The sequence below is a fragment of the Entelurus aequoreus genome, linkage group LG01 (genome assembly GCF_033978785.1).
Source record: "Entelurus aequoreus isolate RoL-2023_Sb linkage group LG01, RoL_Eaeq_v1.1, whole genome shotgun sequence".
NCBI lineage: Eukaryota > Metazoa > Chordata > Actinopteri > Syngnathiformes > Syngnathidae > Entelurus > Entelurus aequoreus.
In genome coordinates this window covers 64,023,595-64,039,904 of record NC_084731.1, presented here as the reverse complement: position 1 = coordinate 64,039,904, position 16,310 = coordinate 64,023,595, and the positions used below count along the sequence as shown (strand labels likewise).

The 16,310-nt window shown below is 40.0% G+C and overlaps 1 protein-coding gene across 1 annotated transcript in view; it reads left to right on the top strand.

Annotated features, from left to right (window-relative positions):
• The window catches only part of dlgap4b (discs, large (Drosophila) homolog-associated protein 4b), a 180,331-nt gene that overhangs the window by 95,546 nt on the left and 68,475 nt on the right, over positions 1–16,310 (top strand). The window contains 3 exon segments of the mRNA XM_062056237.1: positions 5,918–6,056; positions 7,579–7,807; positions 7,991–8,143. Coding sequence (XP_061912221.1) covers positions 5,918–6,056; positions 7,579–7,807; positions 7,991–8,143 — 521 coding nt within the window.

Below are 16,310 nucleotides of genomic sequence, written 5' to 3'. Positions count from 1 at the left end.
TCCAGGAAATATGGGGGTCGTGCTGGCGAAGCCATGAGCGGCCGAGGACAAGAGGAGCTACGAGCGTGTGTTGAGGCCAATGTTGTGGTCAACCGCTGCCGTGGCCCACTGGAGGGCCCTTCCAGTCAATAGTGAAAAAATAAAGGCTATCTTGGCCCCGTCAGAAGTGTAACGAAAGGGCTGGTGACGAAAAACCATGTCACACTGGACCAAGAAGCCACGGCAAAGTTCAAAATCCCCTTCGAAGGCTCTGGGACTAGCGATCTTCGGCTCGCAGGGGGAAGCATGGGGGCTGCAGCGGCAGAGGCGGCTTGTTCGGGCGCCGGCGGAGCGGAGGAGCCTGGGGTAATCAATTCCAGTCGAGCTAAAATGTTAGCAAAAGCAGCATCTAGCTTGTTTTCTAGTACACAAAAGCGCTCTTGGTGCTGCTGGAGTGCCGTGTGCATGCCTGTGACATTGGGTACATGGGGGGCTCTGGAGGTGAGCGGGGTTCGCGTCATGTCTTTGCCGTCTGGTTCTGACATGGCCAGAACGTACTGTGACGTGATAGCGGGAGAAGAAGACGACAGAGAGACGATGACGTTGTTTAGCTGTCAGCGTGTTTATTGACAGCTTTGTGTGTAAGTGAAATGTGTAATTAAACCAAAGAGATGTAGTGTGACTAAATGTGAGACTTATCTGAGCGTGGTTTCCAGAGGGTGTTGAGGTTGCGTGTTGAGATCCAGGCGGAAGTCCAAATAAGGGCAAGGCAGGCTCGAGTGTTGGAGGACAGGCGTGAGGTCGAAATCCAGGAAGGCAAGGGGGAATCCACAGGGGGTCCAAGGTGACGAGACACACAACTCGACGACGAGGAAGGACGACGGGGAGCTGGAGAACGACACAACACAAGAGACGATGAGCACGACGGGGAGGGAGCACAGGGAGAGAGAATGCACATGTAGGAGAGCGAGAGACGTGTGGGCTTACTGTACTGCGTACAAGAAGCTACGTTCTGGTGTCGGATCTCAGGTTGCGTTGGCTTTTGAAGGCAGATCGCTCATCACGGGCAGGTGTGTAGATTACAGATTGACTGCAGGCGCAAGGAGGTGTGCCCGCAGCGGACAAAGAGCGTCTGTGGGCGTGGCCCGTGGTGTGCTTGTCAGGACACACAGCAGGAAGAGAAGCAGCAGGAGTGTGACCCATAACAAATATATGATTATTCAGAAATGCAAATGTGCTGACACTCGTGATATCGCCCTGTCTCTGTTTTGTCTGCGTCGCGGTACTCAATGTTCTGGACACAAACACTGATAAGAGACGACTGCAATCCAAGATTGCAAATTGTCCCTATGCACAGATACAAAAGTACAACTTCAGCACAATTGATAATAACTATAGCAACGGCCTTTAAGCATAAGAGTTGTGTGATAACTTACACATAATTATTATAACAAGATGTCTAAATCCAAACAAAAAGAGTCAGCTTTTGTAGAGCGATAACAGCCCCTCCTTCCCACAAAGAAATACAGCTGCTACTTCAAAACAGATAAGGAACTGGCCCAAACAGCCCTGTGAGCCGACAAACAGGAGCCCTTAAGACAAAACATAGAGTTTACTAGCGGACATAAGAAGAAAAACCCAAAGTGTTCACATGGAAAACCAATAGCTGCTTTAAACATGACTATGGACTAGGAAAGAATACTTTAAAAATATCTCATTCTCACACTGTCAAGTCAAGTCAAGTCAAGTCAACTTTATTTATATAGCACATTTTCAACAACTTTTTAGATTGAACCAAAGTGCTTTACAGGTTAAAAAAGCATGGAGCAAACAAAAAACAAAAAAAAAACTAAGCAAAACAAAAAAAACAAACAAAGAACATAAACAATGAGTGTGCTAAACAAGATAGTGCAAATGCAATACGGTAAAAGGGGTCGAATAAAAAGTTTAAAAAATTTGCAGAATAAAAAATAATAATAATAAAAGTGCGACAAATTGAAGAATACAACTAAAGCGAAGGGGTGGGAGGGGGGGGAGACTAGAAATGGTGGCCTAGTGGGCGGACTCAGCTCGGGTCAAAGGCCAGCGAGAAGAGGTAGGTCTTAAGGAGGGTTTTGAAGACCCCCAGGCTCCGGGCTGACCTAATGTGGAGGGGAAGGCTGTTCCAGAGCTTAGGGGCGGCAACGGAAAAGGCTCTGTCCCCTCTGGTCTTTAGCCTGGATCTGGGGACCGCCAAAAGCATTTGGTCAACTGACCTCAAGGCTCTAGACGAGGTATGGTGATGCAGCAGCTCGGTCAAGTATTGTGGGGCCAGACCATTTAGGGATTTAAAAACAATTAAAAGTAATTTAAAATCAATGCGGTGACGGACAGGGAGCCAGTGGAGTGAGGCCAGCACTGGGGTGATGTGCTCGCGTTTTTTGGTACTGGTGAGGAGACGGGCAGCCGCGTTTTGCACAAGCTGCAAACGGCGGAGTGATGCCTGATCAATGCCAGCGTACAGTGAGTTATTGTTGTCTAGCCGGTGTGTGATGAAGGCGTGGATAGCAGTCTCCAGGTCGCTCTGGGAGAGATAGGCCTTGGTCTTTGCTAGGGTTCTGAGATGGTAAAAGCTGGTACTAACCACTGAGCTGACCTGTTTGGGGAATTTGAAGGCACTATCAAAGATCACACCGAGATTTCTCACGGAGGACCGGATGTTTACACCCAGAGGACCTAGAGCACTGACAAACGAGACTGGAGATGTATCGCCGAAGATGATTATCTCGGTCTTGCTCTCATTAAGGTTCAGGAAGTTAGCACTCATCCATGCTTTAATGTCAGTCAGACAGTCAAGCAGTGGTTGAAGTGCGACCTGTCCTGTGGCCTTAAGAGGTAAATAGATCTGAACATCATCGGCATAACAGTGGAATGGGACATTGTGCTTGACCAGGATTTCACCTAAAGGTAGAATGTACAGTAGGAAGAGTATGGTACCCAGGATTGACCCATGAGGAACACCATAGGTAAGGGGGGCCACCGAGGAGAGAAAGTCTCCTAGCTGCACAGAGAAACTCCGGTCAGTTAGGTAGGACTGAAACCAGCTTAGGGCTACACCTGAGATGCCCACGTACTGCTTCAGTCGTGACAGTAGAATCCTGTGATCCACTGTGTCAAAGGCAGCTGTGAGGTCCAGAAGCATCAGGATCACAGGACTACCAGAGTCAGCGGCCAGAAGCAGATCGTTTTGCACCCTCAGGAGTGCCGTTTCAGTGCTGTGAGATGTTTTGAAACCAGATTGGAATTTCTCGTGGATGTTATTTGCAGCTAGAAAAGATTGTAATTGGACATACACTACTCTCTCAAGGATTTTGGACAGAAAGGGTAACTGAGAGATAGGCCTAAAGTTAGAAAGAACAGACGTGTCAAGATTTTTCTTTTTAATTAACACGCGAAGTCCCAGAGAAGGGTCAATTGACACTTTTACCTAGAAAACACACAAGAGGGTCATTTGACCCCTAGTCCCCCCTGTGGACACTCCTTTTGTTATGAAAATGTGGCTGTTAGTGGCACACGGCAGGGGGCCACTTGAGCCTGTGTGGGGGAGGGGACCTTACAGCTCAAGCTTTAGTTCTGAGGTAGGTTGTGTGTGTTTTTGCAAGGATCAACAGAATGAAGGGATCAACACTCTGACATTTATTGTTAAAAAAAATACAAAACAAAACATATTTACAAAGAATGAAAAAGCAACTGTTTTCCCAGTTTTGGTGTGGAGGGTTGTTGCAGAAGCAATTGTTATTTTTGTGTGCCAAAAATAGTTTAAAAAAAAAAATTTACAAAGAAAAAAGCATATTTACAAAGAATGAAAAACCATGTCCATGTAAACGTGACTGACATACATTTGAGCAGTCACTCACAATCCTGGCACTGCCATTGCTCCTTTCGGCATTTCCCACATGTATAATTTTTCTGTCTACCTAGACAAACTGCCCCTAACAGCCTCATTACCATAACAAAGTCGGGCCAAATGACCCCTCTCTGGGTCTTCTAGGTAGACAGAAAAATGCTGGGACTTCTAGTGTTAAAGGCTGCACCACAGCATGCTTAAAAGCAGCCGGGACATATCCGGAAGAGAGGCAGGTGTTAATCAACCATAAAATAGTAGGGCCAACTGAATCAAGGACTTCTTTGAGAAGGCGAGAGGGAAGGCTATCTGATGGGCAATATGTGGGCCGCAGGTGTTTGACTGCGTCCGAGAGGGAGGAGAGGGAGATAGGCTCAAACTGCTCGAAAACAGCAAGCTGGGGAAGCGGGGGAGGGGGAGGGAGAGGAGGAGCGGAGGTGTCAGATGGTCTGAGTGCAGAGATTTTGTCAATGAAGAAGTTTAAGAAACTTTCACAGAGGACAGGTGAGGGGACAACAGGTGACACATCACGGGGGTTGATGAGAGAATTTAAAACTTTAAAAAGAACTTGGGGTTTATGACTGTTACTGGAGATCAAGGTAGAAATATACTTTGTTTTCGATGCTTTTACGGCTCGCTGGTATTCAGACACGGAGTCCCGCAGGATTTGGAGGGAGACATGAAGCCTATCCTTCACCCACTTTCGCTCCGCGCGCCTGCAAGCGCATCTGAGAGCGCGCGTAAAGTTATTTAGCCATGGTGTTAGAAAAGCTTTGCTACGTTTGGATCTAAGGGGCGCAACAGAGTCCAAAATATCAGTGCAAGCCGAGGTAAACATGGAAAAAATCTCGTCAGCAGTAAAATCACAGTTTACACCCAGTACACAGATTGAATGTCTATTGAAGGCAACTGAAAACATAGCAGCAGTTGAAGGGTTGATCATGCGTGAGCGGTGCTCGGGGACATAGCTGGAATTATTGCCAGAGCACAGGATTACCGTTGTAAACAAAATTGGTGAATGGTCGGAGAGAGACATAGCACATATTTCATTTACAGAAACAGATAAACCATAGGATACCACGAGATCTAAAGTATGTCCCTTTTCGTGTGTCGGGCCAATGACAGATTGCTGGAGGTCAAATGAATCAAGGAGATTCAGAAAATCTCGGGCCAGAGGTTTTGATTGGCAGCAAACATGAACATTAAAATCGCCGCAAATTACAATTTGGTCGTAATTCACCAAAATCCCCAATAGAAAATCAGCAAAGTGATGTAAAAAGTCTTTGTTGAATTTAGGTGGACGATATACCACTGCGCACAGAACAGGGGGAGACAGAATTAATTCAAAGAGTTGTAGTTCAAAACTAGCATAGGTAACGTGTGGAATCTGCCGACAAGTGAACGAAGATTTGTAAACAGAGGCTAAACCTCCTCCGCACCTGCCTGTAGTCCTGGGGGAGTTGAGGAAATCACAGTCCGGTGGAAGCAATTCGGAGAACGCCACATTGTCTCCAACAGTCAGCCAAGTCTCGGTGAGGAACATAAAATCCAACTCTCGGGTGGTAAAGAAGTCATTGAGCCAGAACGTTTTGTTCGCCAAGGACCGGACATTTAACAGGGCCATCCGAAGATTAAACTCCTCGCTAGCAGGTAAATAGTATCGGCGAAGAAAAATCTGTAAATTAGCCGCAGCGTTTTATAAGCCGCAGGGTTCGAACCGTGGGGGGAAAGTAGCGGCTTATAGTCTGGAAATGACGGTACTTAAAATGCTGAATTTATATTAAACTGAGTTTGAGTTTGGGTAATAAAATGGTGTACAGTATAGACGTTTTTGTTAGGGAACACAAAGCAATGGAGAAAGGAGGACATTTTAAAAGGAAATGAAAGAGACTCCTCAACAATAAAACCCTCATTTCAAATATTGCTGGGATGTTTTCCCCCCACGACACATCCTCAGTCCATCCATCACATATTAACATCAACATCTTTTCATCCCTTCAATATTCCTCCTTTAGTGGTCTTATTTGACTGTGGTGCACTTCCTCTGCTCTGCAGCTGTCTTCCGTCCCTCCGAGAGCTGGCCAATAACCGCAGTCTGGACAACCTGGACTGCATCGGGGGTCCGGGCTCCCCCTTGCCCCACTGGGATGATGACGACTTCAGCACTTTGGGCAGACGGAGCTGCGTGGGTCAAGTAAGATAGTCGCTGCTGATGTTTATTGTGGTTTTTAGTAAGCCCCCAAATTGCCTTCCTCAGGCTCTTTTCTGCTCTGCTTTGCTTAGCAGATATTTTCCTCGCTTGATAAAAAAAAAGCTGCAGATGAATATTTCATGAAGAGCATATAGACGTTCCGGCTCTAATCAAGCTTCAAGCGACCATCTTGTATTAATATGCAGTGGAAGTGCCGAACTTGAGTGAGTCATAAAGTGGTACAGTTTTGTGTAAAGAATATGCCTCAGAATGAAACACGACTCCTTCAAACCGCCGTCACACGTGGGGAAGGGTACCAAATTTGATACGTTTAATAAGTACAGACGGAGTTCTGTTGGTTGTAGCGGGTATCGATTCACGTAAAATCAGACAGGTCCGTTTGTTGACACACTGGAACCTCAATTTACGAACTTAATTGGTTCTTGGGCATGTTCCACAAACCGAAACGTTTGTATAGTGAAGCAGAGTTCCCCGCAAGAATCAATGGAAACATCACTAATTGGTTTTCGGAAATAAATGGACACTTTGAAGACACTATAATGTGTACATACAAACATATATATATATATATATAAATATATATATATATATATGTATATGTATATATATATATATATATATATATATATATATATATATATATATATATATATATATATATATATATATATATATATATATATATATATATATATATATATATATATATATATATATATATATATATATATATATATATATATATATATATATATATATATATATATATATATATATATATATATATATGTATATATATATATATATGTATATATATGTATATATATATATACATATATATATATATGTATACATATATATATATATATATATATATATATATATATATATATATATATATATATATATATATATATATATATATATATATATATATATATATATATATATATATATATATATATATATATATATAAATGTATATGCAAAAAATAACAACGTTTTACAGTTGGAACATTAAATATATTGTCTTTGCGGTCTATTCAATTGATTTTAATTTAAAGGATTTGCAAATCATTTTATTCTGTTTTTATTTACCATTTACTCAATGTGACAACTTCACTGGCTTTGGGGTTTGTAGAAAAAATTTCATGACCCTTTTAAAGGATGAGTTTCAAGGGCCACGTTAGATGATGTGGTGGCCAACTTAAATGACATGGCGGGCCAGATCTGACCCCCAGGCCTTGAGTTTGACATGTAAACAGTCCAAAGGTGTGAATGTGAGCAAGACTGAATGTTAGTCTATATGTCCAGGGTGTACCCCACCTCTCGCCCAATAGCTGGGATAGGCTCCAGCTCACCCTGAAAAGGATAAGAGGTGTAAAATGAAGTGATATGAACGTCTGACCCTGAGTCAGTCTGGCAGCAGGTGCTGACATCTGGTGCTTGAAAGTTGAAAGAAGCCAAATATTGACAGCAATCTCTTCCTTCTGCTTTTGCGCAGGACCTGGACATGAGTCATCACTATGAGGACCGGAGCTCCGACTCCACCTACCGTTCCCATTCTCAGGACCACCCGGACTTGCCCATGCCCACCTGCTTCCGCTCCCGGAGCCACAGCTACCTGAGAGCCATCCAGGCAGGCTGCTCTCAAGACGACGACGTGACTTCCATAGACTCTGGCTCGCTCCCGCCGACCGACACCACCTTTCGCACCTACGGCACCAGCACTGGTGAGTCTAGCAGCTGGGAGAAAAAAAACAGTAAGGCGATAAGGTATGCTGATAACCGTCATAAATCAGGGACAAAGATGATATCATTTAACCATGATGACTTCCACTAGATTGCAGTTGGTGGTCCGTAGAATGCACCCAGCAGTATTTTAGCTCAATTGCAGCCTCTTTTGCCCTCGCTAGACGGCCTTTCGACACAGTGGAAGACTTGGAAAGAACAGTTTGGCTCTTACCTGATAGCCAATGGCTTGGACAAAGCCCCAAAGGAGAAACAGCTTGCGATATTTCTTCAGCGTTTGGGGACAGACAGACCACGCATCATACCCGCACAGACAGGTAACCATGTCCCAGCAGACCCTTCTAGTCAGCCCGTGGTGTCATAGTTCACTCTTCAAACTTCTCTTGTTGCCGTCTCACAGCCTTGATAGTTCACTATCAGTCATTCCTAACTAGGTTGTACGGTATACCGGTACTAGTGTAGTATCGCGCTACTATTGAATCAAAAACGGTACTATACTCTGTTTGAAAAGTACCGGTACCGTCGTCATGTTGTGACATTGCTGGTTTTACGAGCAGAGGAGCATGTTCGGCAGCGCACACACACGGAATACTTACAAGCAGACACAGTGTGCAGACAGAATAGGAAGAATGGACGCATTTTGGTGTAAAAAGTAAAGATAAAGGTGAAGTTATAACACTGAAACACCGGCTAACATCCATCCGCAGTTGGCAGTGTTTTAGCTACTTCTAAATCACTAATCCTCGCCTGCATGGCGACAAATAAAGTAAGTTTCTTACAAGTAGAATTATCACTGGAGGACGAGGAATAGCTAAACATGCTTCACTACACACCGTAGGAGGATACAATAGCTCACCGGCGTCACAATGTATACAAATACCATGGGTGGATCTACACCTGACATCCACTGTAATGATACAAAGTACATTAGCATATCTAGTCGATACTACTATGATTACATCGATTTTTTGATCGTAACAAAATCTTTTTTCTATTTTTTTGTAATTCATATTACATTCTTAAACTCAGTAAATATGTCCCTGGATACATGAGGACTTTGAATATGTCCAATGTATGATCCTGTAACTACTTGGTATCAGATCGATACTTAAATGTGTGGTATTATCAAAAACTAATGTAAAGTATCAAAGAAGAGAAGAATAAGTGATTATTACATTTTAACAGAAGTGTAGATAGAACATGTTAAAAGAGAAAATAAGAAGATGTTAACAGTAAATAAACAAGTAGATTAATAATCAATGTTTACAGTTTGTCCCTCATAATGTTGACAAAATAATAGGTAGATAAATTAAGTTAAGTTAAAGTTAAAGTACCAATGATGACACAATATGTTACTGCATACGTCAGCAGACTAATTAGGAGTCTTTGTTTGTTTACTTACTACTAAAAGACAAGTTGTCAAGTATGTTCACTATTTTATTTAAGGACTAAATTACAATAATAAACATATGTTTCATGTACCCTAAAAAATGTTGTTCAAATAAAGCCAATAATGAAATTTTATTGTGGTCCCCTTTATTTAGAAAATAATCTAAATACATTTTGGTACCGGTGCCAAAATATCAGTATCAAGACGACCCTAATCCTAACATGTAATCACGATCACCATTCATTTTGATACATGGGTAGTGTACTGGGAGAGCGCCCTCTTGGCATTAATGAGAACTACAAGTGCAGCCCAGATTTTGTGTGAAATTAATTACATTTTCCATATTTTCAGGAATTTTGGGAGCCAACACAGAACATCACGGGCTGTGTATGTGTTATCTGCAACATGAAAAATATTTATTGCTCAATATTTTAAGGTTTATTTCCATGTTTTTGCAGGGGTGTCCAAACTTTTTCCACTTGTGGCTACACACTGAAAAATCAAATTACATAAAAAAAAAAAAATACTTAAACATTAGTTTATATCTTTATATCTTTAGTTATGAATTTCTGAGGCAACTCTTGCGTAATCCTTTGAATGTGCCCGTGTGGCCTTCAAGTGCAGATGGACCATGAATTGATTTACGATTTACGTGGACCCCGACTTAAACAAGTTAAAAACTTATTCGGCTGTTACCATTTAGTGGTCAGTTGTACGGAATATGTACTGTACTGTGCAATCTACTAATAAAAGTTTCAATCAACAACCCATAGTGTGGTGTTATTAGATTATCCACACAGTGGCGCTCTCTACCACACCCCATAAAATGGAACAGCACGCCATTGTTGTTTACATACATATTGGATTTATGCAGATTAAATCAAAAATTGGTAACACTTTTTATTTTTTATTTTTTGGGAACAATTAAAACACATAATAAAATTGACTTTACGATTTGTGTCATTAAATGTCCTCATAATAGTCACTTCATCGTTGTCATTGCACATGCAACAGGAAAATCCCAGGTGTACTTGAACGCGGCCGTCACGCCCCCTCTCAGACTCAAACAAAAGGCACATAAACTCGACGTCTTCCATCACTCCAGGCGCAAATAACCTCCATTTATGTCAACTTTATTCCACAAACTGCCCAACTGCGCTTGTCGGCGAGGTAAGAATGTGCCGTTTTGTCACTTTTACTCTTTTAATAGACTGAAGTCACCTGGTCATAATGACCTAGCATAATCTGACATTTTGCGCTCTAAATAAACTAATGTTGCTAATTGCTAAATGCTAAATGCAACACAAGCGTTATATTTGACAGGATATAATTGTATGGCCCCTGCAATATTTCATGTTTAACTTAATTGGTGGTCTAAATTAAAGCTTATCAACTTGTTTAATACTTCACACAGACTGATTTCAGGTCTCGAATTTGAACTTTTTAAGGTCAAGGCAAGTGTTGCCTTAAAGGAAGGTTCATATTTTAGGGTACCAAGGCAAACATTATTTTCTTTCGGTTATTATTATCGCTGTAACTTTAAATTAGGGCTGGGCGATATGGCCTTTTATTAATATCTCGATATTTTTAGGCCATGTCACGATACACGATATATATCTCGATATTTTGCCTTAGCCTTGAATGAACACTTGATGCATATAATCACAGCAGTATGATGATTCTATGTGTCTACATTAAAACATTCTTCTTCATACTGCATTAATATATGCTAATTTTAAACTTTCATGCAGAGAGGGAAATCACAACTAAGTCAATTTACCAAAACTGTATTTATTAAACAGTTATTAAAGGCCTACTGAAACCCACTACTACCGACCACGCAGTCTGATAGTTTATATGTCAATGATGAAATCTTAACATTATAACACATGCCAATACGGCCGGGTTAACTTATAAAGTGACATTTTAAATTTGCCGCTAAACTTCCGGTTCGAAACGCCTCTGAGGATGACGTATGCGCGTGACGTAGCCCGGGGAACAGACGTATGCCTTCCCCATTGAATACAATACAAAAAAGCTCTGTTTTCATTTCATAATTCCACAGTATTCTGGACATCTGTGTTCGTGAATCTGTTGCAATTATGTTCATTGCATTATGGAGAAAGAAGCTGAGCAATCAAAGAAGAAAGTTGTCGGTGCGAAACGGACGTATTTTTCGAACGAAGTCAGCAACAACAGTACACAGCCGGCGCGTCTTTGTTTACATTCCCGAAAGATGCAGTCAAGATGGAAGAACTCGGATAACAAAGACTCTAACCAGGAGGACTTTTGACTTCGATACACAGACGCCTGTAGAGAACTGGGACAACACAGACTCTTACCAGGATTACTTTGATTTGGATGACAAAGACGCAGACGTGCTACCGTGAGTATGCAGCTTTGGCTTCTAAACATTTGATCGCTTGACCGTATGTGCGCAACTTTTTTTTTGCGTATGTACGTAACTTTTTTAAAATATATAAGCTTTATGAACCTTGGGTTAGGTGAACGGTCTTTTGGGCTGAGTGATTGTGTGTGTTGATCAGGTGTTTGAATTGTATTGGCGTGTTCTATGGAGCTAGGAGCTAGCAGAGGAGCTAGGAGCTAGCATAACAAACACGTAGGTGTTTTTATGCAGGATTAATTTGTGGCATATTAAATATAAGCCTGGTTGTGTTGTGGCTAATAGAGTATATATATGTCTTGTGTTTATATACTGTTGTAGTCATTCCCAGCTGAATATCAGGTACCGTGAGTATGCAGCCTTGGCTGCTAAACATTTGATAGCTTGACCGTATGTGCGCGTCACGTACGTAACTTTTTAAAAATATATAAGCTTTATGAACCTTGGGTTAGGTGAACGGTCTTTTGGGCTGAGTGATTGTGTGTGTTGATCAGGTGTTTGAATTGTATTGGCGTGTTCTATGGAGCTAGGAGCTAGCAGAGGAGCTAGGAGCTAGTATAACAAACACGTAGGTGTTTTTATGCAGGATTAATTTGTGGCATATTAAATATAAGCCTGGTTGTGTTGTGGCTAATAAGAGTATATATATGTCTTGTGTTTATTTACTGTTGTAGTCATTCCCAGCTGAATATCAGGTACCGTGAGTATGCAGCCTTGGCTGCTAAACATTTGATAGCTTGACCGTATGTGCGCGTCACGTACGTAACTTTTTAAAAATATATAAGCTTTATGAACCTTGGGTTAGGTGAACGGTCTTTTGGGCTGAGTGATTGTGTGTGTTGATCAGGTGTTTGAATTGTATTGGCGCGTTCTATGGAGCTAGGAGCTAGCAGAGGAGCTAGGAGCTAGCATAACAAACACGTAGGTGTTTTTATGCAGGATTAATTTGTGGCATATTAAATATAAGCCTGGTTGTGTTGTGGCTAATAGAGTATATATATGTCTTGTGTTTATTTACTGTTGTAGTCATTCCCAGCTGAATATCAGGTCACCCCCGCCTCTCACAGCATCTTCCCTATCTGAATAGCTTCAACTCCCCACTAGTCCTTCACTTGCACTTTACTCATCCACAAATCTTTCATCCTCGCTCAAATTAATGGGGAAATTGTCGCTTTCTCGGTCCGAATCTCTCTCACTTCATGCGGCCATCATTGTAAACAATAGGGAACTTTGCGTATATGTTCAATTGACTACGTCACGCTACTTCCGGTAGGGGCAAGCCTTTTTTTATCAGATACCAAAAGTTGCGATCTTTATCGTCGTTGTTCTATACTAAATCCTTTCAGCAAAAATATGGCAATATCGCGAAATGATCAAGTATGACACATAGAATAGATCTGCTATCCCCGTTTAAATAAATAAAAATTCATTTCAGTAGGCCTTTAAGCAGTGGCACAAACATTCATGTCATTTCAAAACAGAAAGTGCAAGATTGTCAGAGACATTTTAAAACAAGCTTTTAGTGCACTTTTGTGCATGATGTCACTAAGATGACATATCAAAACAACACTAAATTAAAGTGCACTTTTTGTACAGAACGCCACTACAATAGTTTAAAACAAATAAACTGACTTTTGTGCATGATGTCACACAAGATATTTCAATAACTGTCTAATAAAAATGAGCTGCATAATAGGAAATCAAATAGTGTATGTCCTTCACTATGTGGTAGGTTCCTGCGGACGTTATCTCCTTCTGTTGTTGACTATTTTTTTCATACGGTGTTGATGTGGAAATGGTTGCCTCGGCATTTTGTTGGTGTGGCACCGAACGGAGATGTTGACATGCAGAGTTTCAAGCACCCTTCATTCTCTAGCAGGTGACTTTTAAAATGATGCTACATATTAGCAGTAATGCTACTTTTTGTAGCAACGCTTACACTTGACAAATTACGGTTGTCTGTTTGACATATTCCCACTTGAAGCCAAACCATCGCCAGACGATGGACCCTGTGCTGTTTTTCTTGGGAATGAATTCTTCTTCCTCCATTTGTTACCAGATTTGCACCTTCTCTCTCTCCCACTTGCACCACTAGCATCACAGCTAACTTTACCCATGCCGCTACCTCTCTGCTCCACGAGAGCTTATGACGTTGCACGCGCGACAGTATGTGACGTATTTAAGAAGGTGCGCTTGTTTTATGTCTCTGTGAGAAGGAGAGACAAGAAAGAGTGAGAAACGCATGTAGTGTAATGCCCGCAGCTAAAAGCAACTGCGTGAGAACGTATACTCGAATATCACGATATAGTCATTTTCTATATCGCACAGAGACAAACCCGCGATATATTGAGTATATTCCATATATCGCCCAGCCCTACTTTAAATGTGCTCAACATTTTCAAAAACTAGTCATTCTGAAATCCTTTAACCAAATTGTATTTTTATTTTTTTTAAACACACACATTTAAAATGTATATACCTGTATGTACCTCAAGTAGAAAGCTGAATGTGCATATGAAAGCAACACAAGCATTATAAACAAAGTAATATGGCAGAAACAAAGTAATACCATAAATAAATAAAAATAAATGACAAATATTTGCAAGATGGCATCTTATGAATATAAGACGTAATTGCACTTTTTGTCCATACAGATAAAAATGTTGTTAATATATGAGGTTAAATCTTATACATAGTACTGCACCATTATGGACAAAATAATAACCAAGATAATTTTTATCTATATTGAAATCCCGATTATTAATCATGACTATGTTGTTGCCGTAAATGTTGGTCAATTTTTAGGGCATTTAAATTCCATCCCTGTGATTTTAACTCAATTATTTACTGCATAGTGCTAATTGCTTGGTTGTTAATGATTTATATGATTAAAACAGCATGTTGTTATTAGGGTATGTAACAAAACATGTCAAATGCAAAATATGTCAAAGCAATTTATACCATTTTAAAGTTCTTAGAAATAAACTTTCCAATGGTACTTGAACTATTGTTATAGGCCAAATATTAAGGGAGCTACAAATGTTAAGTGGCTTTTTTTGTGTAGAATTATTCAATAAGACAGTGATTACGTGGGCACCATCTAGTGCACAGGTGTCAAAGTCAAGGCCCGGGGGCCACATGGGGCCCGCCACTTCATTTTATTTGGCCCTGGAAAGCCCTGAACTAAAATGTATCAAAGTACTGTAACTTTTCTTACTAAATGTATTCTTTATCTCTATTTCGGGAGGGGAAAAAAAATGTACTCCATGTAATCGCAAATTATGTTAACTTAAATACTGTCTAATTATGCAAAAATATATGGACTATATATAATATATATAATATATATTTTAAATTAAAATAAATACTTACTAATAATAACGATTTCAAAGCAAGTTATCCATGAAATTGTGCAATGTAAAAGTAGCAATAGATTTCATGGTCAAATTGTGAAATTTACTGTGGTTTTTACCACATTTTCCTCTAAATGAAAAAACAATCCTTTTTTTTCTTTAAAACTGGTGGTGTTTTGCCATTTACAGTAATACACTGAAAAATTTACAGTTGTTGATTTGCGGTTAAAAAAAACAAACAAACTGGCAGCTCAGGTGCCAAAATTTTACTGTAAAATTGCATTTTATTTTTTATTTACAGTAAAAAAAACTAATTTAAATTTTACAGTAAAATTCTGGCAAGTGAGCTGCCTTTTTTTAAACCGTAAAAACAACTGTACTGTGTTTCCATTTACAGTAATATACATTACATTTAGAGGTAATATACCATATTTTTTTTACATTTTGGTTTAAAAAAAATCTACTAATGAAATGCATAAAACAATTGAGTAATATCATTTTTCACTGTTTAAAGTGGCCCTCTGATGACAGCCATAACTGTGATGTGGCCCTTGATGAAAACAAGTTTGACACCCCTGTTCTAGTGGTATGGCAAATATTTGATTCATTATTTAAGTGCCCTGTTTCATCTTTCAATATTTAAACACAGTGTTACTGTTCAAACTGGGTGTAAAAAATAAATAAATAATAAATATACCTGTTAAATAAAACCTCTGCATTGTTTTTAATGAATAAAAAAAACTAAATAGAAAATATCAAAATTACTTTAAAAAAATATTGAAAAAAATCCTAAAGTTAACCTTTTAATAGGGACCCAAACAAGTTTTGCATTGAATATTGAACAAGCAAGGCTTATATAACTTTATAGTGACATGCAAAATCGAGTTTCAAATAATAATAATAATAATTAAAAAATATCAATGGCATATCAAATACAATTTAAATAAACATGTAATGCCTCTTTTCTATTTGCAGCCTTCTGAGGTAAATATCAACATTAACTTTTTCCACAGGCTAATAAATTACAAAATAAAATAACAATGAATGAACCAACCATTCAGGACTTTAAACTGCTCAGTTTGCAAACCCCTACCACCAAACCCCCCCACACCCCTCCGTGCGTTGGTTGAGGTGGGCGGGGGTTTTTATTGCAGCCCGGAAGAGTTAGGGCTGCATGGGATTCTGGGTATTCGTTTTGTTGTGTTTATGTTGTGTTACGGTGCGGATGTTCTCCCCAAATGTGTTTGTCATTTTTGTTTGGTGTGGATTCAGTGTGGCGCATATTTCTAACAATGTTAAAGTTATTTATACCGGCACTGTCAGTGTAACCTGTATCG